The sequence below is a fragment of the Humulus lupulus genome, chromosome X, assembly GCF_963169125.1.
Source record: "Humulus lupulus chromosome X, drHumLupu1.1, whole genome shotgun sequence".
Lineage (NCBI taxonomy): Eukaryota > Viridiplantae > Streptophyta > Magnoliopsida > Rosales > Cannabaceae > Humulus > Humulus lupulus.
In genome coordinates this window covers 22,924,598-22,951,567 of record NC_084802.1, presented here as the reverse complement: position 1 = coordinate 22,951,567, position 26,970 = coordinate 22,924,598, and the positions used below count along the sequence as shown (strand labels likewise).

Genomic DNA, 26,970 nt, shown 5'->3' with positions numbered 1-26,970 from the left:
ACTTCGAAGTTGCCCCCTTCCAAATTACCCTAAACAGATATAGAATGCTCGCTGCGCTCTATATTCTGTATAGCCAGAAAAAATGGCCCATGCCGTCGCCACATGAGGTCAACTACCTGTTTGACCTCAAATCTAACCCCAACCAAGAAGGCACGGGGTTCTTCCATCTTTGTCATCAGGAAACTGGGCGCACTTTCCTGACTGACACCACCCATATCTCCAACGTGGGGAGGTACTACCAGGAGTACTTCCTTACGCCCGATCTGGTCGCCGACAACTTGGCTTTCACACGAGGAAGTAAAATTTTCATGTCGCTGGCTTCTTCACTTAGTGTTTTTCCACCACAATGTCTTGAACTTTCACTGTGTTTCAGGCCCATGGTTACAACCAAACCCAACTCTAGGGATGGAGTCAAGGGCGGCACTCTTAGCTAGCATGTCAGATGCTGAGAAGAGTGTCAAAAATTTAGTTACAGAGGCTAATCTTAGGTTGGCTGGCCTCTGGGACCCTCAACCAACGACAAGTGGGCCTTTGGCGGAAAATGCTCACGCCAGAGTAGAACCCGAGCAGCAACCCCCAGCGTCTCCTCCGCGGAGGAGACCAACTGGGGTTACAATCAGGGAACCTGCCGACACTCACCGAGCAGAGAGGCCCTTGGCTCCCAAGGGAAAAGGAAAGCAAAAAATCGCCGAGCCTATTGAACTCTCTGACGACTCGTCGGATGATAACGGTACAGTAATTTCGCTTTTAAACCATTTGCCAATTCCCTGTCATCTGTTCGACGGGGACGGAAACTTTAAGAATGCTCCCATCTTAAATTTAGATTTCTTCCAGGCAGTAGGTAGTTCGGTAAATAATGTAGCGACCAATAGTTGTAGCGCGGGTACTTTACTTGTAATCTTTTTACTTTCATTTTTTGGCCCTGTGTGACCATTTCGTCTTACTGTTCGTGTTGTTTCCTTTTGTGCAGATATGGACGCCAAGGATGTGTTCAAGCATTACAGGGCTGCTGCCGCCTCTTCGGGCCAAAAGAAGGACAACAAGAGGGCTCGAGGGGAGAGCAGCAAGGCTGCCACAAAGAAGGCACGAACCGATGATCCTCCGGCTACAGCCCCTATGAAGGAGAACTCACCGCCTCCACCACCCCCCGAGCAGCCGGCCTTAACTTCCGCCGACCAGCAGCCTTCTCCTAAGGCTCCTAGCAACCATACATTGCGTACTCCACCCGAAGGCTCCCTGCCCAGCCTCGTGGTCAGCTCTGCTAGGGAGAGAATATACAAGCTCTCCAAGCATAGACGCAGCCAGGCAGCTATTACCGACACCGCTTCTATGGAGGCTGATCAAGTTCTCAATAGAGGGCTGAACGAGATAGTTAGCGTAAGTCAACTCCTACTGCTGTGACATTTATTTTTTATTCCCCGTCTTTATTTTATCTTTTTCTATCTGTCTTCAAGGACTGCTGACCATAACCGCTGGCTGGCTTCGTGCTGGGGCGTTGGTGTCTCAGGGAAGGAACTTCGATTCCAGGCTCGCCGATCCTAAGCAAGCTCTTGAAACTAAAAACAACGAGCTTGATAAACAGAATGGTGAGCTGCTTGGGGAGAACACGGAGTTGTCCAAGCAGAAAGCTGAGCTGCTCGAGGACAAAGCTACTCTAACCAAGGAGCTGCTGGAAACCCGGGACGCCCTGAAGAAAGCCAACGAATCTAGGGAAAAGTTCAGGGAAAGCGCCAAGCTCAACTATCAAGATGCTGTACAGCTCGAGCTTGATCTGGTCGCTAGCAGGCAGGAGGCAGAGGAACTCAGAAAATGAGTGTAGCAGCTTGAGGAGGCTGGGGCCAAGGATTTGGAGAAGTATAAGGAAGCCACTCATCTCTACTTCTACGAATTCTGGAAGCACAACCGGGAGGCTAACTTCAACTATCTGTCCGAACGCCTGAGGAGGACTCTAATGACGCAGTGCGCCATTCGTCTGGAAGAAGAAGAGAAGGCAGGGGTGCCTGCTTCCCCAGAGATTTCCCTGGCAGTAGGGATAGACGGTGCAGATGTTGAAGCTGGCCCTGCCGTCGACCAAGGCGCTCCTCAAGACCCCTTAGCTCCTTAATCTTTTTTCTTTTATCTCAACTACACGACCCATAGGTCGTATTGTAAAGACAATTTATTTTTTTTATTTGATTTTGCTGCACGGGCAGCTAATTTTACTTTTACTTTAAGTCAATTACATCCAAGCAGTACTGCTTGCGGTGTAAAAGGATTCCCTTTGATATTATAATGTTTCTACTTTATTATAACATTTGTTTGCATGACCGAACTTAGCATAGTACTTTGGCTTGATTTAACAAAATATAAATTTTGAAAAATACTCTAAGTACCGTAGCATGCTTTCACTTATTTTGTTCATGTGTTTACATACCTCTTGGTATGCTTTGCTATCGATGTACCTTATATGCCCCCCAAGTGACTGAGGAGCTTTAGGTCCTTGGTCACTTGCCTTGACCATGACCTGTACGAACATTACTGCTCGGTATAAAATGTAAAACTTATAATATAGCAAAACAACACACGTAATGAACAAATACTTGTAAAAAATTACAAAAGTTGGCAAGAATGACTGGCTGCGCACAGTCCCTTATAATTCTCGTATTAAATGGACTAAACATGTCTTTACGAGTGATCTTTAAAAGATCTTATACTTATAAGCGATTAGCCATACAACATGACTAACCCTTTTTCAAAACTTGTAAAAAGTAAAAATTAATACAAGCCAGTCCTTTAAGAAGGACTGTTTACTGATAATACTTGCGCAGGTGTTTTCCGTTCCAATAGCGTGGAATGAGATCTCCATTTAAGCGTGCAAGTTTGTATGTGCCTGAATGAAGGACTTCTTCAATCTGGTAAGGTCCTTCCCAGTTTGGTCCGAGTACTCCAGCAGCCAGGTTACGGGTGTTTAAGAAAACTCTTCAAAGTACTAAGTCTCCAACGTTGAACTTTCTTTCTTTTACTTTAGAGTTAAAATACCGAGCGACTTTTTGTTGGAGCGCAGCTACTCGGAGTTGGGCTTTCTCTCATTTCTCCTCAACCAAGTCTAGGGACTCCATCAACAGTTGGCTATTTTGGCCCTGGTCGTATGTGATTCTTCGATGTCAGGGCAGATCTAACTCAACTGGCAACATAGCTTCATACCCGTATGCTAAGGAAAACGGGGTATGACCTGTTGTTGTTCGATGAGAAGTTCTATATGACCAAAGTAGTTTAGGCAGCTGTTCTGGCAATGCTCCTTTAGCTTCCTCGAGCCTTTTCTTCAGGGTATCCTTTAGTGTCTTATTTACAGCTTCGACTTGCCCATTTTCTTGTGGATGCGAAACTGAAGAAAAGCTCTTGATGATTCCATGCCTCTCGCAGAAATCTGTGAATAGGTCGCTGTCGAACTGGGTGCCGTTATCTGAGACAATTTTTCGGGGCAATCCATATCGACAAACAATGTTTTTGATGACAAAGTCAAGCACTTTCTTTATCGTTATGGTAGCGAGTTGCTTAGCTTCGGCCCATTTGGTGAAGTAGTCGACCGCTACAACTGCGTATTTTACTCCACCTTTTCCTGTTGGCAAGGACCCGATCAAATCTATACCCCATACTGCAAAGGGCCACGGACTTTGCATCTGCTTTAACTCATTAGGAGCTGCGCGTGGGATTTTGGAAAACCTCTGACACTTATCACACTTTCGTACAAACTCCATCGAGTCTTCGTTCATAGTCGGCCAGAAATAACCCTGCCTCAGAATCTTCTTTGATAAGCTCTGCCCCCCAGCATGATCTCCACAGAAGCCTTCATGTACCTCCTTCATCAGCTCTTTAGCTTTTTCTGGTGTAATACGTCTGAGCAGTGGCATGGAGTATCCTCTTCGGTATAAAACACCATCGACCAGTATATACCTAGCAGCCTGTCTCTAAAGAGTCTTGGCTTTGTTTCTATCTGCTGGTAGTACGCTACTAGTGAGATACTCCAAGTATGGTGCCATCCATGTATCTTCTAACCGGACCTCCATACTGGCTTCATCTGCTCGTATGCTCAGCTCGCGTAGCCGCGCCACTGGCATTATATTTAAAGTGTCAGCATATTTCGCACTCGCGAGTTTGGCTAAGGCATCTGCGTTTGAATTCTGATCTTGGGGTATTTGCTGGAGGGTATATTTCTCAAATTGCGCAACCAGATCTTTGGTTTTGTTCAGATAGGCCACCATTTTCAGACCTCATGCTTGATACTCCCCCAAGACCTGATTCACTACCAGCTGTGAATCACTGTAAAGATCCAGCACCTTTATGCTCATGTCTTTGGCCAACCTTAGCCCAGCAAGTAGGGCTTCATACTCAGCTTCGTTGTTTGAAGCGGTGAAATCGAACCTAATCGCGCAGTGAAATCGATGCCCTTCTGGCGTTACCAATATCACTCCTCCTCCTGCGTGAGATTCATTGGACGATCCATCCGTGAATAACCTCCACAAAGGAGCTTCAACTTGGGGCTCAGGCGCACTAGGTTCTTCGCTCTGTTCGCTGTCTGGGAGTTCAGTAAATTCGGCAATGAAATTAGCCAAGACTTGTCCTTTTACTTCTTCTTACGGTGAATACGTTATATCGAACTGCCCGAGTTCGACTGCCCATTTCAACAAACGTCCAGCAGCCTCTGGTTTTTGTAGAACTTGCCGAAGGGGCTGGTCAGTTAAGACTGTGATGGGATGGGCTTGGAAGTAAGGACGTAACTTCCTTGAGGCAAAAATTAAGCAATAGGCTAATCTTTCGATGGGAGGATACCTCAATTTGGCCCTGATTAACCTCTTGCTTACATAATAAACTGCCTTTCGTACGCCTTCTTCTTCTCTTACTAGCACCGCACTAGCAGCATATTCGGTGATCGCCAGGTAAATGAACAAATTTTCTCCATCTATAGGCTTTGATAAGATAGGAGGCTGTGCCATGTGGGCTTTTAAGGCTTGGAAAGCCTGTTCGCAGTCTCCAGTCCACTCGAACTTCCTGTTGCCTCTAAGTAGATTAAAGAATGGGACGCATTTATCCGTCGATTTTGAAATAAATCTACTGACTGCGGCAATCCTTCCAGTCAAACTTTGCACATCTTTGATTTAACTGGCGATTTTATATCAATCAGGGCTTTGATCTTTTCGGGGTTGGCTTCGATCCCCCTCGAATTGACAATGAACCCCAAAAAATTTCTTGATCCTACTCCAAAGGAACACTTAAGAGGATTTAGCTTCATCTAATACGTAGTCAAAACATTGAAACACTCATGCAAATCCTTCACATGTCCTTCTGCCTTTTTCGACTTTACCAGCATGTCGTCCACGTATACCTCCATGTTTACTCCGATCAACTCCTTAAACATGTGGTTAACTAGTCGCTGGTAAGTCGCACCAGCGTTTTTCAGTCCGAAGGGCATTACTTTATAACAGTATAACCCTGTATCGGTCCAAAAGCTAGTGTGATCCTCGTCAGGGGGATGCATACTGATCTGATTGTATCCTGAGTATGCATCCATGAAAGAGAGGATCTCATGTCCTGCAGTTGCATCGACCAGTTAGTCGATCCTTGGAAGTGGGAAGCAATCCTTTGGGCAGGCTTTATTAAGGTCTGTGAAATCCACACAGGTTCGCCATTTTTCGTTAAGCTTGGGAACCAGTACTGGATTAGAGACCCACAATGGATAAAACGCCACCCTGATGAACCCATTCTCCTTCAGTTTTTCAACTTCTTCTTTTAAGGCTTTTGATCTGTCTTTATCGAGCAGCCTTCTTTTCTGTTGCACGGGTGGAAAGCTTTTGTCAACGTTCAGGACATGGCTGATGACTGCAGGATCTATCCCAGCCATGTCTTTATGTGACCAGGCGAAAACTTCCTGGTTCTTTCTCAAAAATTCCACCAGTGCGTACTTTGTTGTTGCTTCCAAATTTTTGCCGACCTTTACAACTCTGGTCGAAAATTCTTCGTCAAGTTGGACCTCTTCTAGGTCCTCGACAGGTCCAACATCCTCCTCAAAATCCCCAAAGCGAGGATCTAAATCTCTATCCTCACTTTGGGCAACACCCTATTTGGTGACTTCATCACCTGATTGGGCTTGTGTATCAATGGCCATCTGCAACCTCTCTGGGGGAGTGCTCCTCGACGTTCCTGTAATATCCAACATTTTCATAATACATTTCTTTATTATAAATCAGAGTTTCAATACATAAAATGTACAAGTTTACAAATTTAAGAAATAGTAATGGAACAATAGTGTTTAAAATATGATTTTATGTTTTTAATGAGATTAAAGAGAGAGAAACTTGAGTAGTTAAGTATTGGATCCAAATGTCATATAATTTTAATTCCGGATTTTTATAAAATTAAGAAAGTTTTGCTAAAGGGCTTATTTGAAAACAATTTTAGTATTTTGGGTCCAAGTGTAATTTAAAAAAAAAAAAGCTTCAGCCTTTTAACCGAGTCTCTCTCTCTCTCTCCTAAGAAAAAATTTCTTCTCTCTCTCGCGTGCGTGCGTCTGCCCGACCACCGAACATCCACTAGCGGTCACCACTTTTAGCCATGCGCCGAACCGTTGGATTCAGAGGCCTCCGAACTATCGACCACGCGGGAATCTAGAGCTCACTCGCCGATTAAACACCTCAACTAGTCGATTTAAGTTTGGCCACCCCGCGACTTCAAAGTTGCGATTCGGCCACCTCGGGCATCCGTTTGCCGATCCGTCACCACCATCGTGTTCCTCGTGTTGTGGGCTTCAAAACCCAATAACTAGTTCCTACATCTACCATAGTTGGGTGGTGGACCCACCACGAGCCACCGCGATCCACCGTAGACCAACGGTCGAAACTTAGTGTTCGAGGTTTTGAAGTACGTTTTGAGTCTCAGAAAATCATCGTTTTACTTGTTGTGGAACCTGATCATTGTGGTATAATTTCTTTGACCTATATATTGTGATTGATAAGAGTAATTGTTATTATGTGTATTTATAGTATATAATTATATATTATTGATATATGAAATATTTTTCTGTAATTATACTAGCTGTCTGGGATTATATGTATTTTTTATACAGGTTTTGATTTTGGGATTGTCCACTTTATAGCCGTTGTGCTGTCCAGTTTTTTAGAAAATATTAAATATTAAATAAATTATAAAAATACATATTTAATTGATTTTCCATTAATATGGAAATTATTATGATTAATTAATTTTAATTATTATTGTTATTGTTTTGTTAAGTAAATCAAGAATACAGTTTCAAGTATATATATATATATATATGAGAAGTGTGATTTATAGTAAACCTATTATTTAACCATTATTATTGTATATTAATATTTTTGTTAATATTTGAATATTAAAATAATATCAAATATTAGTTTCTTACAGTTATTGATATTTGTAAGGTCAGTGAATTTTAGAGAAAGTATATTTATTATACCACTGGGATTAATATTTCAATATTAAAAATATGATTTCTTTTATAAAATGACTATTTGAATATATACATTCACATATGTATTGTTTTAAGGTATTTTGTTATTAATATTGAAATAAGTTTATTTATAGAATTATTATTATTATCATGAGAGTACATTATTTTATGAGCAAGATTTAAAGCATCATTTTATATGAAGAGTTAATCGCATTACGTTGATAATAATTATTATTATCATTTATATAGTTCCTGGTATTGTTAATATACACTATCAATAGTGTATATTTACGATTTTGATAGAATTTAATAAATGATGTGCCTTGAATAGGATTTGTATGGATTTGATTGATTGACTCTTGGTGAGCAGTTTTAAAATAAGCTAAGGACCTAAGGTAAGTAAATCTCACATTTTGTGCTTAAGTGTAAGATGCATGAATACATTGATTGTGTATATCTGATGAGTTAAGTATGGGATGATGATGATGCATATGATAAGTATGTGAAGAGTGGTTATATGAATATCATAATGGTGTTGTGTGATATGTGATTGGTGAATTTCGTGATATGTGAAAGATGTCTTACTTTGTTAAGATTGATATGAATTATGTGCAAGTATGTGTTCTTATGTTGATGAATATGTGGATTACTCTTATGTTCATGATTTTGTTATATGTTATGATATATGAAGCGTTTAAGTTTTTAGGCTGGAAACCTTAGACCTGAGCCATAGCTCTACGTTAAGGTATAACAACGCCACCAACTCAAAGCTTCATGTATTATGACAAAAGATGTTTTGAGTTATATGAGATGTGATACAATGCCTTGATTGAATACCATCAACATGAACATTGGCATTTCAGCATCAGCATGTATGCATGACATGTACAGTTATGTGATACATTATTATGTGATATAAGACCATGCATATGAATATGAGGAAAATTGTGAAATACCTTGAAATGTCTTATGTGAAGTGAACATTTTAATGACACAAGGATTAAGCAAAGTGATAATAAGATGTTTAAAAAAGGTGCCACTGTTTTGATGAAGCAATTAAGTAAGTGCAATGAAGAAGACGGAGGTCTATAAGACTTATAGTGGCTGCCCACTAGTGTGGGCTAGGTCAGAATTGACCATTCAGATATGTTTGCCATGTTTCCGTCTTTCTCCTCCATATGTGTAATAAGTATGGCAGCTATGGCAACGATGAAATGAGTGGTATGATGGCTAGCCGAAGGAGAACCCATGGGATTCTATATGATATGTGTAACAAGCCCTGCAGGCATTGGTCGAATCAAACAGTGTGCACAAGTGATATTGGGCCCATAAAAATGTGAAACTAAAAGAAAGAGAATAAAAGTAAAGTTTGAAAGTGCATGAGCAATAAATGAAATGCATAAGTATATAAGTCAGCATATTAGTATATGTGCACTACAAACTCACGACATTCATGTGTATGTGTATGCATGAGATTTGCTTACTGAGCGTTAGCTCATTATGTTATTTTCCAACATTTTTCCAGGTGTGGCTTTAGCTGTTGAGCAACTTGTGGAGCACGGACTCAGTAGCAATGCAATAATGGTTTAGAGTTTTCATATGGCTACATTAAATTTAAAGTATTCATACGTGTAATAATTTCTACTAATAAGTTTATATAAAAGTTTTAAATTTTTCTGTATTTCTTCGTATCATTTTATTTAATTCTTTTGGTCAAGTGCCTAACATTCTCGTAAACCCTAGAGTTACGATTATGTGGCGGACGTACCCTACCTTAGGGTCGTCTCAGTTCCCTTCTTAGCCTTAGTAATTGAGGCATTATAGCACTCCCTTGCTTCCCTCTGATTTCCCAACACGCGTCCTACCCCTGCGTCTGTTGGGAATTTCATGGCCAAGTGTCATATTGAGGTGACGGCTCTAAGGTCAATCAGTATGGGCCTTCCGATTACAGCATTGTAAGCCGAAGGACAATCGACTACTATGAAAGTAGTGAGTAATGTCCTAGTAGCGGACGCTGTACCTGCTGTTACCGGAAGTCTGATTGACCCTGTTGGAGCGAGTCCCTCACTAGAGAAGCTGTAAATTGTTTGGTTGCAGGGCTCCAAGTCCTTGACGGACAACTTCATCCGTTCCAGCGAAGATTTATACAGGATGTTAACTGAACTTCCTGTATCGACCAGCACTCTCTTTACCATCATGTTGGCAATTTGAACATCCACGACCAGCGGATCGGAATGCGGGAATCGGACATGCTGGGCGTCGCTATCAGAGAAGGTTATTTCACCGTCCTCTGACCGAGCCTTCTTTGATGCCCGGTCCTCCACAGTCATCATCTCGATGTCCTGGTCATGGCGTAGGGTCCGAGCATATCGTTCCCTTGCCTTTCCCGCAAGGTGCGGGCCGCCGCAGATGGTGAGTAAAGTGCCAGCTACGGGATCAGGCTGCAAAGGTGGCGAGCGCTGGCGTGCAGGCGCCTGCTCGTTGCCACCTGGAGCCTCTCGTTGGGAAGTTCCCGAGGCGCGTACGTATCTCCTCAAGTGCCTTGTCTAATAAGGAACTCGATTTCATCTTTCAGCTGGTTTCACTCATTCGTATCGTGTCCGTAGTCGTTATGAAAACGATAGAACTTGGTGGTATCTCTTTTCGAAATATCCTTTCGAATGGCAGCGGGTCTCTTATAAGGCACACTGGAACTTGTGGTCTGATACACCTCTGTTCGAGACTCGACAAGGGCGGTGTAGTTAGTGAACCGTGGCTCATAACAGTTGCCCTTAGCGCGTTTACTCTCGGAGGTGGAAGGTTCATTATGGGGTCTCTTCCCCCCATTTTTGCCATTGTCGTTCCCGTTGCCGTTGGGTTTTGACCCATTGGGGGCTTTGGCGGGGTCTTCAGTCCCCTTATCTTTGCCTGGGGGCTTTCCCTCGCTGGCAATGGCATCTTCGAGCTTGATGTATCGATCAGCTCGATCCAAGAATACTTGGGTAGTCTTAACACCATGCTTCCTGAGGCTACTCCACAGAGGCGTACGACGCCTAACACCTACAATTAGAGCCATCATTTTGCCTTCATCTCCCACTGTTTTGGCTCCAGTGGCTGCCCGCATAAAACGTTGGACGTAATCCTTCAGTGGCTCTCCTTGTTGCTGGCGTATCTCAACCAGCTGGTTTGCCTCAGTTGGGTGCACACAACCCGCATAGAATTGTCCGTAAAACTCCTTTACGAACATCTCCCAAGATACAATACTTGCAGGAGGGAATTTAAAAAACCACTCCTGTGCAGCATCAGAAAGTGTTGCAAGAAAGATCCTGCACCGAGCGTCTTCGGACACTTTCTGAATATCCATCTGTATCTCAAATTTGTTGACATGAGATACCGGGTCACCATACCCGTCAAAGTTTGGAAGTGTGGGCATTTTAAACTTGCTGGGAGTTTCTGCCACATCTATCCTCTGAACGAAATGAGTGCCTCTTCTCCTATCATATTCGATGTGAGACGTCCTTCCCCCGACCAACTGTTGCACTGCTTGGTTCAGGGCATCTATCTGGGCTTACACAGCTTCAGGAATCGCCGGGGCCTCTGCTACTGGGGGGATGTACTCTTCATGCCGTTCCCGGTGGTCATTAAGTACATCCCTTAAGTCTTCGTCTCTTCACCGCTACTCGCTTGCTCCGAGCCAGTTAAAGATGTTGTTTTGTCTGGGCTGCCCCCCAGCGTTACGTCTCTCTTGTTGGTCTCCTCTAGGTGGTGGGCTTCTGCCCCCACCTCTTTCTTCATTTCTCTGACCGGCATTCCCTCTGCCTGAGTCGGCCTCATTATAACCATGGCCATCCCTGAACCTAGATTGGCTATGGTGGGACCGACTGTCCCCTCGGTTGCCTCCTCGGGCTGGAACTTCCCGAGCGTTAGGGGGAGGCCTGCGCTGGTCGGTAGGTCCCCGTGCATTATCATGCCGTGGGGGGCCCCTGACCACAGAGCTTATCTCTGAGTTCCTTCTGTTGCCAGAAAGACGTTGTCCCTTGCTCGGTGGGTTCGGCTCTTCACCCCCATGGCATCTAGGGCTACGGGGCTGCTGCCCGGCCCTATTCTGTCTTGGCTGCGGGGGATCGCCTCGACCAGCCTGGGATGGAGGTTGCATCTCAAGATCCCTTGGTGGGACATCATCCTGAGGCATTGGTGGCTGCTCGGGCCTTTGAGGGCTCGTCGGCAGGATCAAAGGGCTAGGATTGGGACCCCTTTGAGGTGGCCCATTCGAGGGTTGATCAGGCTGTGAGGCAGGTGCAGCCTGATTCCAAGCCAATTGCAGGGCTTCCATGGCCTCCCTCTGACGACGGTCCATCTCCGCCTGTCTTTCACTCAGCTCTTGGCGCTGACTCTCTATCTCTTGCTGCTGTCGCGCCATAATCTCCGCAGCACTTTCCTGACTGGCCCTCTGATTGGCCAATTCATCTTGCAATACCCCCAAGGTATTTCTCAGCGTCTCGGAGTCCAGTTCTTCCTCATCAAATTCCAAGTGTGGCTCATTTTCAGCCATGTTTGGAGGAGGAGGCGGTTGAGATGGTGCAGCGCCAGCCGCCTGTCCAGTCTTCTTTGTTGTTTTCGCCATTACTGCTTCTACAATCTCGTATCAAGCTCTCAATGAAAGCACCAGAATGTTGACCCTCGATTTGGTCAACTGACACGGAGTCAAATGCTTGATGTGATGTAAAGTGTTGAAATAGATCTAATGGAAAAAACAATAAACAACACACAAAGTTATAGTGGTTCGACCCCAAGAACTGGTAATGACCTACGTCCACTTGAGCTATTATTGATATCAGTTATCAAATGAGTGATCAAAGAACTAGGGTTCTCTGAGTTTCACAGACCTGAGAGAGATGAATAATACAATCGTAAGATAATCGCTCTAATTCTCTTGTAAAGCGTAACTTAAATCAGCCAAAAAGTCCCCTCGTTGAGCCATGTCTTCTTTATTTATAGGCCCAAGGAGAATTACCTAAATTTGTTACAGATATTCTTTCCTAAATAATCGGATACTCAGGAATTATGGGAGATAATCCCAGATATCGTTATAATTGCATAAGATCTTCTCAAAATATACGGAGTATACGACCAAGCTATTCGTATATAAAGTTCCAACGTTACGCCAGGAGTACTTCCCTGGTCGATAGTCAAACAGAATCTTGCCAGGTGCCAGCCACGTGTTAAAAATGTCTGCCACATCATCAACGCCTATTCTTTGGATAACACATTATACAAAGCGGAATGATAGAGTATTTCCTTCAGTTTCTCTAACCCTTGTATCCATTCTGTCGCAAGGTATCACCAAGAAACTGAACCGTTCTTCAATTGTCTTCACAGCCTTCCAAAGTATCCTTAGAATCACCTAGACTAGAGTTGGCAATTCTCAACACATGAGATAGATACAGAGAGAAGAAGATAAAAGAATAATGAGGCTTAGAAAATGACTTATGTTTGTAGAGAGAATCTAAAACCTACTAGATCTTCTGATATTCTCAGAAAACTTGTGTCTGTCATCTCTCACTTAGCACTCCTTTTATAGACTCAATTAGGCCATTTAATTTAATTAAAAAATCAATAAAATAATAGATAATATCAGCCCTAGGTCGAAATTATCATGGGCTTTAGACCCGTGAAATTTCCTATTTAATTATAAGCCCATTGAACTTAAAATCAATGCCTGTATTATTTTCTACTGATTAATTAATAATTATTCAAATCCTTTATCAAATTAATTATTTATAATTTGAACATTGATTTAAACTTATTTATTAATTTAGATACTAATTTATCTTAATTAATAAATCTGCCATAATTTCTCTTTTCTTCTCTAAATTACATAACTCTGTGAAACTATCCAAAATTGACCTGGTCAACTTTGATAATTCTAATTGATAATTAAATTAATTAATTGAGACTATCTAGGTGATTTTATCCTAGGTACAGTGGGGACCATGGGCCTATGAAATCATGCTCCAATAAGTTATCATAAATCTAACAAATAAATTTACTAACTTATTAATTCCCCGTGACTCCACTAAAGACTCGAAATTGCACTCTTGAATTCATAGAACGCTCTATAACAAATCTAGATACGTTATTAATTATCCATTATTACAACCATAATTGTCGCATAATTCTCTATAGATGATCTACAATGAGATGGGACTAAAATACTGTTTTACTCCTCATTATATTTTATCCTTAAAACACTTAGTTCTTTGTAAATGATATTTCAGTAAACTAATATTAATTACTGAAATGAGATCTCTATCATTTAGCACCTTAAACCAAACTAAAAGGAAACCATCATTTCACTTCTTCATCAGAAGCTATCATATCTATGATTAACACTCCCACTCAATTATACTACCGAGTTCCCAAGATGTAAGTATGGACTAGTCTGTAGGGTAAGCTAGTAACGAACATGTCAAAGAACTCAAATAATACATTCAGTTAGAATACTAACCACTCAGAATTGAGATTGAATTGACCTATGGTCAACTATATGATATGACTAGAATAGATAATAACTGCATGTTTACTTATCCTATCTACTGTCAATATCGGTCCAGTCTGATGTAACAAATACATCCGATCTTATCTACTTTGCTAATGTTCTAGAAAGAACATAACACTGTAATGTGTAAGTAGATCATATCGTAGATTGGCAAGTCAATGTAAATCCTGTGCACTGACTAATATTATGACTAACTTATTTTGTACATATAATCATATTTATATTCCATTGTGATTACGTCACTATAAATAAGATTAGCTATATGCTTGGGATTTAATAAAAGTTTATATTAAACAAATAATCATGAAAATAAAACATGTGAGCAAAGTGATTGACCAAGTCAAAAAATAATTTATATTCTTTTATTGATAATAAATGAGATTACAAAGAAATTGGGTTTTAATTAGGGCATAAAACCCCCCAACAAGGACATCCCAAACCATCCTCCAAATTTCAAGACAGCATTCTTCTGGACGGATGGGCTCGCTCCTTCCCAATTTTACTCCTTCCAACGCATCCATAAGTATTTCAATACGTCTTTTCCATTTTTCCTTGAGTAATTGAGCTCAGAATATTCACTCTATTCTTGCCTGCAGCCAACTACCACCGGCCTACTCCTAAGAAAGCCATGAAGAAACATAGGGCAATAATTCTCTAGCTCTCTTATGGTTGAAGGTCCCTCACTTACCTCCTCCATGAAGACAAGCTCGAGCTTGTGGCATTTTAGGTGAAGGCGAGTCCATAGATGATTCGAGGATTCGAAAATACTGGAGGTGGGAAGATGTGCCACTTCCCACTGCTAAACTTCCCTTGAGGAGGAGGACCTCGGGCTTACAATTCCTTGCCGCTGCCTCCCGCCATCATGAGCGACCAGTCTCGGGCAATGAATCCCACGACGAGGCCTCAACGAGCTCGGCTGATGGAGGTAAAGTAGTGTTGGACCACTCCATATGGTCTCCGTCATTGCTTCCGTGATGATCATGTTCCAGGACCCTAGAGATAACTTCTTAGCATGGTCAAGAGTTGACCTTAGAGTCTGTAGGTTCAATAGCTGGTTAGGACAATACCAGACCATGTATAGCTTAAACGAGGTCTGGGATGGGGTAGCTGGACAGTATGGGACCAATGTGTATAGGGACCTTTCGAGATTATCCCCCACTTATAGAGAGGGGACTCCCCTAGAGTCATCAAAAGACAGGGGAATTTCTAGGCCTTCGAGCTCAAGCTCGGACGAATGTACCAGTTAGGTTTCTTTTATCTTGCAGTCGTCTCTTATAGTAACCTTTTTTCGATTACTTACGTACAACCATTTGTTCTTCAGGTGACATAGACTCGGATCTGGATAATGTGCATAACAAGCCTATGGCCTCAAAGGCGAACAAACACCAAAGAGTGTCGCAGAAGGGAGGTCACCCCTCCAAACTGTCCAAAAAGACCAAGGTAGTCCCGCCAGCCCAGGTGCCCCAAGACACAAGTCATTTCATTGGGCCCACAATGCCTTCTGAGGTCGGGTCGAGTTGGGCCACCGAGTCCACAGCGCCTTCCGAGGTTGTGCCTCCTCCTGTAGTCTAGACAAGACAAGTCCAAGCCCCCGTGCGAGACCGCTTCCTATCGATCTCGACTTATGTGCCCGAGTTCGTGGTCGATAGTGTAACGCCCTGGCTACCCCAGAACAGTTATGGTGAACGGTGGACCGGAAATTTGACTCGTTGCCTGAGTCCTTTGGTCAAAAACGTGCTCTAAGTGTAATTAACGGGTTAAGGTATAAAACCATTAGAAAGGAAATGGAGATTTTATTACAAACTGCTCTGCAGAGCTAAACAAAACATTTACAAGTGGTTCTCAGTACAAAAAGGTCACTATAGTTGTAAAGTTACAATCCCGCCGACCTAAGCGGCAAAAATAGGGTAAACCCCCTAGTTCCTCTGAGAACTCCTTGGCCGTGGTGGTCAAGCGGCCGCATATGTACATAACACCACATCAACTCTCCACTCAAGGCTAGGTGAGCTTTTCTTTCCCTTTACCTGCACCACATAGCACCCATGAGCCAAAGCCCAGCAAGAAAACATAACACTTTTCATAAACATTATCAAATGATTATCATTATAATCACACTGAGCAATAAGCTTTAAACAAATGAGTGAACATCACATGAGGTCCTGATAAACCACACTGAGTGACTGACAAGCAAGTCACTAATTCAAATGGAAGAGTGGCTGTTAGGTAAGCCACTAGCCTTCAACAGGTTCTGGTAAACCATACTGAGTGACTGACAAGCACGTCACTGTTTTCAAATGGGAGAGTGGCTGCTAGGTAAGCCACTAGCCTCCAAGCGCTTATTTCATTCATCGACCCTCGAGGTCGATCTGGCATTGATGCTCTTTGAGTCATTCAATGCTGATAATCGATTAGATCAAATCTTATTGGCTTGCGTAATACACGCTAAGGCCGTCCTGACTAATGAGTCAGCTCAACGTGATCAGTGCCCAGTACCACCGCTGAACCTGACTAATAAGTCACAGCTTCACAGTTGATAATAGCACCTTTGCCAAACCTGACTAATGAGTCAGTACCATGCACAAGTGAGCAACATACGCCAAGCATTCTATATTCAATCCATGTCCACATTCTCACAATCAACATGCCTTATGAACATCCATGCATGTCACACTTGGGGTGCAGTTCTCTTACCTTTGATTCGAGCTAGAATGAACAAAAGAACGACCCTTGAGAACGGTTTAGCTTTTAGTCCTTTAGCGGTTACCTAATCACAACACATATGGGATACCATCAATAATCAAGATAATCAAGGGCTCTCAAACCATTATCTAGCCTCCAAGAGATCAATCCAAACTAATCCAAATAGCAAGGACACTCCCGAGGCCTAAAACTAGGTTCCCTGGGTCAAAACGAGCAAACGGGGCGAAAACAGGGCAAGGGCTGCGGCCCTAGCACCTTGGGCCACGGCCCCCAGGGTTCCCAGAGGCTAGGGCCGCGGCGCCCTTCATCAAGGGTCGCGGCGCCCAGCGAGCACAAGCTCCCCACCTGCTTCTTCAAAGAAGGGCCGCGGCGCCTCAAGAACAGGGCCGCGGCACTCCACCCTGGGCCATTCCCAACCGCGTTTCTAACACTCCAAAGCCTCCAAAATCATCCCTAAACATTCCCCAATCATCAAAGCAAAGTTCCTAAGCTTCCCCATACATCAAAACCCTCAAAACCCAAGGCTCGAACGAATCGAAAACTCAACAATTCACAAAATCAATTCAAAGCTTAGAAACTCGGAAAAACTCAAAACTTAAGCTTCGATTACCTTCAATTGGGTTGTTTTCCATCGAATCCTTCGGTTAAGAAGCTTCTAATCTTCCCTAGGATCGCTATGCCTCGATCCTCACTCGATTCCGACTCCTAGAACTCAAGATTTCGTCAAAAAGGCTTAAACGGTAAAACGAACTTTGAAAAGGGAGAACGGAAGGTTTTCTTATCGTATGTTCTATCTGATAAGCTACTTCAAACTTAAGTAACCTCAAATAAAACCTAATGCTCGGGGTCCCGAAAACACCCCCAGGGACATTATAGTCAAAACCTCCAAAATTTCACCCTGATCTCAAATATTCCCAATTTATCATCAAATGAACATTTCTATTACCCCAAAATTGACCCCATTATGGTAAAACCGCTAATCCACTAAAAATAACCGTCTCATGTTGCTTAGCTCGAATATATCTCCATAATAATGGAATCTCATTCACAAATCAAGTTATGCACCCAAATACACAAATTACCCTCAACGGGCCAAATTACCGTCACACCCCTGTAATGAGGAATATGGACTCACATGCATGCATTTCACATCATATCATAATATAATCAACATATACATGCACTTAATCAATTAACAACATAATTAAGCAAGTATGGCCCTCCCGGACAACTATTCATGCCGTTAAACACATCGGTGAATTCGGGGCATTACAGATAGTGCTGCCGGAACCCCTGGATTCAACCTTGGCTCTGATGCTTTGACCCGCGTGGGTCAAAGTTTCAGCAACCTCAGGGCCCCTCAATGGGAGTTCCTGGCCTCCTGCAAAGATGCCAACACTCTTTTCGACAAGAGTGGCGAGCTGTTCTCTTAGGTTAGTTATTTTTGCTTTAGTCTTCTTATTCCGTACTAACTTTGGCTTTTGCTTTGCTGACATTTGTGTTTATTTGTGTGTGTAGTGTAACGACCCAAATTCGCTAATAAGGCTTAAGGGCCTTGATTAGTGTGCCAGGAGGGCAGGTTGGGATTTATGTGTGATTTTATGAGTTAAATGCGCGGTTATGATTTAAAGCATGTTATTTGGCTATTTGTTTAACTGAGATGCATGGCTATGTTTACTAGTATGCATGTAGGCCTGGATCGTGTTAGAAGGGCGTAATTGTAATTTTGGCCATGTTGGGCATAACTGTATTGATATGTGATAATTGTATTCGGTGAATTGTACCACGTGGGTGTGGTTTTATTATTGTGATGCACGTGCCGAGACGGTCCTAGAGAGCTGGTTAACTTAAGAGTCACAACGGGATTTCTATACCCGGCTCGGGAGGAGCCTAGGGGTACCTCGGGAATTTTATGGTTAAGTTGAGATTTAGCGGGTAATGGTTATTGGAGATTTAGTAACCTGGGTAACCATTAGTTACTGCTGAGAGTAACAAGTTTTAGAAAGAAAATGGTAGAAATGAAATAGAAATGAAAAGACTTAAGTACCCTTGAGGTTTAAGTAGGAAAGGATAGGCAAGGAGGGGCAAAATGGTCTTTTGGCAAGGGTTATAGACAAAATTCAGCTGGGATTTAGGGGGGTTCGGTTTGGGCATTTATGTCACTTGAGGCTTGATAGAAATTGAAGAGAAGAAAGAGAAGGAGAAAGAAGGTTAGGGCAAGAAGAAGAAGAGAAGGAGAAGTGAGAGTCTAGGAGGAGATCAAGAAAGCTTGGTGTGGATTCTCCATTTGAGGTAAGAGTTTTATACACATTTAAGTTTGGGTTCTGTTTTGATTTGATGAATGTAAAGCCTAAGCTAAACATTGTTAAGTTTTGGGATAGTTGCTGAAATTTGAGATCAATTGGGTGGATTTTGAGTATGTTTGTGTTTTGAGCTTGAACCTAGTGCCTATAGGTTGTTAAGTTGTTCATATGAAGTTTCTAATTGATTTTGGGGCTTAGGTGTGAGTTTGGGTTGAATTGGGTGTGTTTTGGATGATGAAATGCAGAGGAAAAACCCAGTTTTTCTGGGTTCGCGAAGGAGCGCCGCGGCCCTATTCTTGGGCGCCGCGGCGCGAGGCTGTTATCAGTCAGGGGGCTTTCTGACTTCGCTGGGCGCCGTGGCCCTTGCGGGTAGCGCCGCGGCGCTACGCCTTTTTCAGGATGGGAAAAATTGCATTTTTCAGCTTTTGCTCCGGGGGTTCGGGGGATGTTTCCGATGATTTGTTTTAGGGATTTGGGAGTCCCGAGAGTGTGGGATTGATCCCGGGAGGCGGTTTTTGATTTGATTAGTGTTGAGGGATATTTCTTGTGTGTTGTGACTAGGTTATTGGTGAGGCTCGTGCTTGGGGACCGTGCTCGCGGCTTTAGTGCATCAGGAGGCTCGGAATGCAGGTAAGAAAACCGTAACACCCGAGAATAGGGCATGGCCCCACTGTGTGATTGTAGGGCATGGCCCCAGATTGTATTATGTGCAAATGTTTAACCTTAAATGAATCATGATGTGTGTGAATGATTATTTCGAATGTACTATATGTGTGATTATGATGAAATGAACGGCAAGAGCTGAGTACGGCGTAAGCCGGGGCGGCCGTGGGCCGAGTACGGCGTAAGCCGGGGCGGCCGTGGGCCGAGTACGGCGTAAGCCGGGGCGGCCGTGGGCCGAGTACGGCGAAAGCCGGGGCGGCCGTGGGCCGAGTACGGCGTAGGCCGGGGCGGCCATGGGCCGAAAGTAACACCTAGCACATGGGATGCTATATTCAGGGTGGGACCCAAGGGATACATGAGTTATCCTCGCGGTGAGAACCGAAACTCCAGGCTTTGGTAAGGCCTTGGGGGCGGCATGGCCGTACTTGTTTATTATGATGGTTTTTCCTATGTGTCAGTGAATTATGCCAGCTATTTGATTTGCATATGTTATGTGTTATTTGGGTTTTCTTGCTGGGCTTCGGCTCACGGGTGCTCCGTGTGGCAGGTAGTTGCAAGGACTGAGTCAACCAACCATGAGTACGGAGAGCGTGAAGCGACGCGTACATGTTTGGCCTGCCCGACTGCTTTGGTTGGGGGTTTATTCGAAAATGGCTGTAATAATCTATGATTTTATAACCGATCAATTGTAAACTTATTTTGAGATATAAATAGTGTTCAAACTTTATTTTGGGATCCCAAATGTTTAATACTAGAAGTTTTATTGAAACGACGCATTTTTCTAAGATTACAGCCTTAACTTCTAATTAGTCACACTTTTGTTTAAAAACCTCGGTTAGCGAGTTCATTGCACACTGTTTTGTCTTAAAACTCACTTAATAACGGCTCTAAGGAAGTAGGGCGTTACAACTTGGTATCAGAGCGAGCCAAGGTTTATTGGTTCTGGAGATCGACCGAACATGTACGCTCGCTGTCAGTGACAAGCTCGACTCAGGGTTGGTTGGTATGATTGATCGATATGCTGAACATATGTTTGAATGCCCTATTTGCCTGTTTACTTATATGGAGCATGATAGATGAGATGACATATGCATGAGATACTGATAGGGCCTGGCCCTTGACTGTTGCATGTTGAGATTAATGCGTGCTGAACAACATTATTATGCATGTGGATGAATATTGGCATAATGGTTCACATATTAAGCGTATGTGGTTAATTTTATGAGTTAAATTCATATGTTATATCTGTATATTGGCTTGTATGAAGCATGATGAGTATGGATATACTTAATGATGATTGAATCTGGTAGCTAAATGTATATCATTGTGGATTTGACCTAGTATATGCTTGTGTGTGCATTATACCTGTGGATATTTGGATCTAGTTGTGGGTTGGTTCAGGGTATGAACCTCAGAGTTCAGGAGTTGGTCAGTTTTGACAGATGAACTCGAGTTGTTGGTTCCTAGAAGGATTTGTGGACCTGATATTGTGTTGAAAAGAGGGATTCTAGATATAAGTTGGAGTTGAGATCTCTAGTTATCCCTGGAAGCAGCAGCAGTGAGTCACTAGTGTGTGAGTAGGCTGTGGAGTTTGTTAGATGAGATGGGATAGAAGAACAGCAGATTTCTCTGGGGAAATAGATAATTTCGATGTTTTAACAGTAAGTTGACCAGTGTTGGTTTACTGTGAGGTATGGACAGATAAAGGTATTATATGAGAGGTTTAAGGGGTGTTATCCTCGGGTTTTGAGGAAAGCTCGAGTTGGCAAGGGACTTATCAACAGACGAGCAGAGTTAATTCCACCCTTGGTTAAGAGGATGAGAGATCCTGATTAGAGGGTTGTGTTAAATGTTGAGGCAGAGAGATGCCCGAGTTTGGTACTCGGGCTGAGGTACTGGCTTGATGGGTTGGAAAGAACCTAGATGATGAATGGTTAGAAGAGATTTAAAGACATGATTAGAACCGTGGAGACTGGTGGGCTTATAAGTTTGGTTTGGGCTATTGGGAGTAACAACAGTGTAAATCAATGGGTTTGGTAAAGCGGGTAATCCATTTCAGGAAGTTATACTGACGGATGTATCTGGAATTGATGGCGACCCATTTAAGGATATGAGATCTGGAATAGTCTAAGGCATTTGGGCCGCTCTGATGTAAGGTCTTATCGTCTGCATGTGGATGGCGGAGAGGGCCATGTGGTTCGAGGAACTAATGGTTGATGTCTAGAGCTTGAGTGCTAGAGCCGCAATGGCAGTGCTTACTTTGATGGAATTAGTAAAGATAGATTCGTGATAGTCAAGTTATAAGAGCCCCGGATAGTGTTGTGGCTTCTAGAATTGCCGAGATTGGGGGGAAAAAGTCTGAGTGATAAGATGGTACTTTTATTTGATAGAACGCAGTAAGGTTGGATTCTCAATTGTTGAGGTAGAAGGACCCCAGACAGTGCTTAGGCACCTAATTTGAGATTTGAAAGAAGCTTGATTGCTAAGGTGGTTGTCGAGTTGGCGACAGGAACCAGGGAGATTAGTTGGTATGCACATGAGTGAGAGGATGCCACCTGAGAGGAGGTCAGGTGAGGGCTTCTACATAGAATGACTCGAGATGTTAGAATGGATTTCCCATGGTGAGGGAAACGGAGAACTGGAATGCATCGCTACATTCAAAGTTCGAGGCTGAGTCCTCAAGGAGGAGTATTTGACTGACGAGCTTATGCTTTGGGCAAGTAACGAACTGGAAGGGCTCGGTGTTGAGAATGTTTCGAGAGGGAGATGGACATAGAAAGGTTGCCTCAAAGGTGCCATTTGAGAGGCCGAGGACAGTAATACTTATTGAGAAGGAATTAGAAACTCTGGTGGATGGATTGTTGAGGATATCATCTGGAGTACGTAAAGGAAACTGAGTTGGCCAGTGGGAAAATTATATGGGTATGTAAAGAAAGATTTGGGGGTACTTCAAAGTCGGACTACAGATAGGATTGGTATAAGAAATGTTGTAAAAGACGGTTTTGACGGACAGAGAGTCTATCGAAGCAATTAAAGGAATCTGAGCCTGGCGTAGCCAGTGTGATATACTGCGAGTATTGTTAGCATCGTCGGGTTAGAACGGAATGTGCAAGGTTGGATAAAAGGTGGGACGACGTCCCTAAGAATTGATCTACGACCTGGTTATTGCCAGTTGGAAACCAAGGATAGAGACATTTCGCGGATTGTCTAGCTTGCGCTGGCTAGAGTGTGAGGAGTTGGTAACAAAGGTTCTGGAATGGTTCAAGCTACAGTAGCACAGGTAAGTTCTTTAGACAGAGAATGCATGAACGGTATGGACAAGTCCCCTTCAAGCTCACGAGCAGTACATGTTTGGCCTGCCCGACTGCTTTGGTTGGGGGTTTATTCGAAAATGGCTGTAATAATCTATGATTTTATAACCGATCAATTGTAAACTTATTTTGAGATATAAATAGTGTTCAAACTTTATTTTGGGATCCCAAATGTTTAATACTAGAAGTTTTATTGAAACGACGCATTTTTCTAAGATTACAGCCTTAACTTCTAATTAGTCACACTTTTGTTTAAAAACCTCGGTTAGCGAGTTCATTGCACACTGTTTTGTCTTAAAACTCACTTAGTAACGGCTCTAAGGAAGTAGGGCGTTACATGTAGGCATCCATATCCTTCGTTCAGCATAATTTCTTGCTGAATAACAAGGTTGCAATAAGCAAAGCGCTTGCGCAGGAGGCTCGAGATGCCCAGTTCAAGCTCAAGGATGACCTCAAAGCAGCCCGACTAGAATTCGCAGCAAGGGATGTAGCGATCCAGAAGATTCCTGAGCTTGAGTCGAGGTTGGAGGCAACTTTGAAAGAGGTCCAAAGAATTCCTGAAATTGAATCAAAGCTGGAAGCGACCTCAAAGGAGATCGAGGTACGGGACTCCGAGATCAGGAAGATTCAGAAGCTGAATGCTAAGCTAAAAGAGGAGAAGAAGATGACCTTTGAAGTTATCGAAGGTGAGAAGGCTCGTCTTCTTGAGGAGTTCAAGACCAAAAAAGATCGCGTCGTACACATGGCGATGTATCAAATTTGGATTAACAACACCGACCTCGATACCAGCTTCCTTGCCAACTTGGAGATCGAATTCATTGCAAGATGGCACGCTCGACTCGAAAAAGAAGAGGCCAGGCTCGAGGTTGAGTAAGCAGCGGAGGCTTCTGGGACTGCGGCTGGAGAGGCATCTAACCTCTGAAATCGAGATCATGGGTTTTGTGCCCTTGGGGCAAAGACAATTTATAGCTCGATTTTGAGTTATTTTAATCATCTTATGAATTTATATCATAATAGTAATTTTTGTGCTTTCAATTTTCTAGCTTGAAAACCTTTTTACCTTTAGCTTTTTGCCTTAATATTATGAATTATATTTATGGATCGAAATATTTTGAGCATGTTATTATTAAGGACCTGCTTTTATATTTGTTTATTCATACAAATATATGTTGGGTTTAAGTTCGAATTTCAATACATTCATGCATAGTCTATTCGAAATGCTCATGTTTGACTTCGTTATTGTCTAGGTCGAACTTTACTTTTACCATGTATTTTTCTAAAATATACTTAAATGGTATGTAATCTTCGTTAGTCTAGTTATATATTTTTTTTCTAGTTACTTTTCCTCATCCTCGAGTATGGCCTCGAGGTTGCAATGTCGAAACATGTTTGAAAAAATTTCCAGCCCTAGTTTCGACTTATAGTTTATAGTTGGTTTATCTAGAATTCCAACTTTTAACTGTCGGTTAGGTCTTGCTAGTTTGCTCCAGACTTATTTTGTCAGTTGTCCATTCAGTCTACCCTTAGGTTCTTATGTCGTTCTAATCTCTGGTGTGGTTGTCCTTCAAAGATACTTATGTAGTAGCTCACATGTCCACTGGTCTCATTGTGCATCTTATCCCTCAAGTGTTCTTCAGTAACTTCTTTGTGGCTTCTGCTTGAACTTCTTCATACTTGATCCCTTCTCTTCCTGTACTCTCTATTTGTCAAACTTACCTGTGTTGTTGAAGCATAAATTAATTAAGAACCTTCACTGACAATCCATCACACCCCACTTGGTACAAGTAATGATTCCTAAAATGTCTTTTTTCTTTGATTCTCAACTGGTAATAACCAGATCGAAGATCAAAACCTGAAGACATTGTCCTGTCTTGTAACCGGGCATTTAAACTCTTCATCCTTAGCATGCGATGTCAACGAGTCCCATGATACAATACTCCGTCTAATCCCTCCCTAAATCAGATACTTCTTCAACTGAACCATTAATTCTTTCTGCCAAACTAATATCATTCTTCATACTGTCCCTGATACTGAATCTGTCCATGGCTAAATCCTGAAGCGTACCCAACAACTCCTTACATACTCATCTGAATCCCTGCTAACCACTTCAGTTTTCATTCAGTCCAACTTATATACTTCAAGTGATGTCCCTCGCAGTCCATGATTGTCTCTTAACAAATTAGCTCTCACTCAGGCTCATAACAAGGCTCTCATATGACGAGCTCAATTACTTTCACTACGAACCTCTTTATTAGTACGTTCCAGTTCTTCTTTTAGAAGTTCCTAATTCATCCGCAACAAGAACTACTATCTCAAGCCCCTCGCACAATAGCCTTGAGACATAAACTTCACATCTAAACCTCTCCTGAGAGATACGCAACACTAACCTTTTTCCGCTCGTTATATAACCAAAAATGTGAACTATCAAGTCAATCGGTCACCTCCGAGGAGCTAGCCTCGGGCTTCGAATGTAACAAGACATTCCAGTCTCCCATTCTCTAATCCTGGGCAACCTCTAATCAAATTCACCAAAAGACATTGTCAGATACATTAAAAACTAAAAATAATTTATGCATATATACTATTGTCTACACTATGACTTTTTTTATTCTTTTTTTATTTCTATTATTAATTTCTTTTTAAATATATGTCATGTAGTCATGTAAATATATATATATATGTCAACGTTGTGTTTAGATGTCATATATATGGAGATTATTGATATAAATATTTATATATATTATAGAACTATAATTCATTTTATAGATAATGTTTACAATTTTGAAACTAAGCAAACATGTCTTCCGCGTTGTTTCTACCTAGTATATATATATATATATATGAATAAAGTTGATGTATTTTTATTTTACATTACACTCACCAAGTAAACAAAAGATATCAATTTAAAAAATATATATGGATAGAAATCCTACGCGTGGACAAATTTATTTACAAATAAGTAGTAATATTAATAATAATATCAAACAAAATATGTATCTCAAATGTAAAATATACAAATTCTAAATTTTTAATTTTTATTGGAAAGAATTTTGGAAAGATGAAGGGGGTAGAAGGGAAAGGAGCGTGGAAAGCCAAAATGATTTGTTTGGCAAGATAGAAGATAGGAGAGATATATACTCTTTCTCCAAATCATCCAAAATGAAGGTTTCTAGAATAATATTAAAAAATTCTAGAAAATTACATGCATATCCTTCAATAAAAATCAAATATATGTTATATAATAAATAATTTAGTAATTTTGTATTTAAATTTTAAATCCATCATTATCTCTCCCCTCTCAAAACTAAACAACAATATTAAGGAGATTAACTATCATCTCTATCCATTGCCCTCATTATTATTTTAAAAAATTTCATACTTCTAAAAATTGTAAAAAAAATTCATGAAGTTTTAGTTTTAAATGTGTAAAATGAGCATATGCCTTACATTATTCTTTATGAACACTTCTATTTTATAAATTAGAAACCTTACTCAAATTTAGTCAATAATTAACTAAAAAATAGTCTAAATTTTTATTGATAGTATTCTAGCAAACTAAGTTCATAGAAAGAGAAAGATAAGAACTCAAAATTGTGAAGTTTAAGGTATTGTTACTTTCTTTTCATTTACAAAATAAGTCTTTTTCGTAATTACACTTCAATAATAATGATATGTGCACTAAAATTATGTACAAAAATATTATATCAACTGATGTGATACTGCTTTTTAAAAGAGTGGGTCTCATCTGAAATGAATGCGATTGGTTAAAAATACTCATGCCAATATAATATTTTGGTACATAATTTTAGAGTCCATATTATTACTTCAAAAGAGACATTATATTTGCACCTCAAAAAATATATCTTCTATATAATAAGTGTGTAGATAACAGAAATTTTTTGTTTTAATAGTTTTTTATTTTTTTCGTTAACTGTAACGGAATATTCTTATATATAACAGAATATTTTTTTATTTAACGGTAGATTATAAATT

At 41.6% G+C, this 26,970-nt stretch overlaps 1 protein-coding gene across 1 annotated transcript; it reads left to right on the top strand.

The window, feature by feature from the left end:
• Window positions 1-972: 972 nt before the first annotated feature.
• Window positions 973-23,851, top strand: LOC133805619 (uncharacterized). Its single transcript, XM_062243793.1, has 3 exons — window positions 973-1,377; window positions 1,508-1,753; window positions 23,366-23,851. The coding sequence occupies exons 1-3, from the start codon at window positions 973-975 to the stop codon at window positions 23,849-23,851; spliced, it is 1,137 nt and encodes a 378-aa protein (XP_062099777.1).
• The last annotated feature ends 3,119 nt before the right edge of the window (window positions 23,852-26,970 follow it).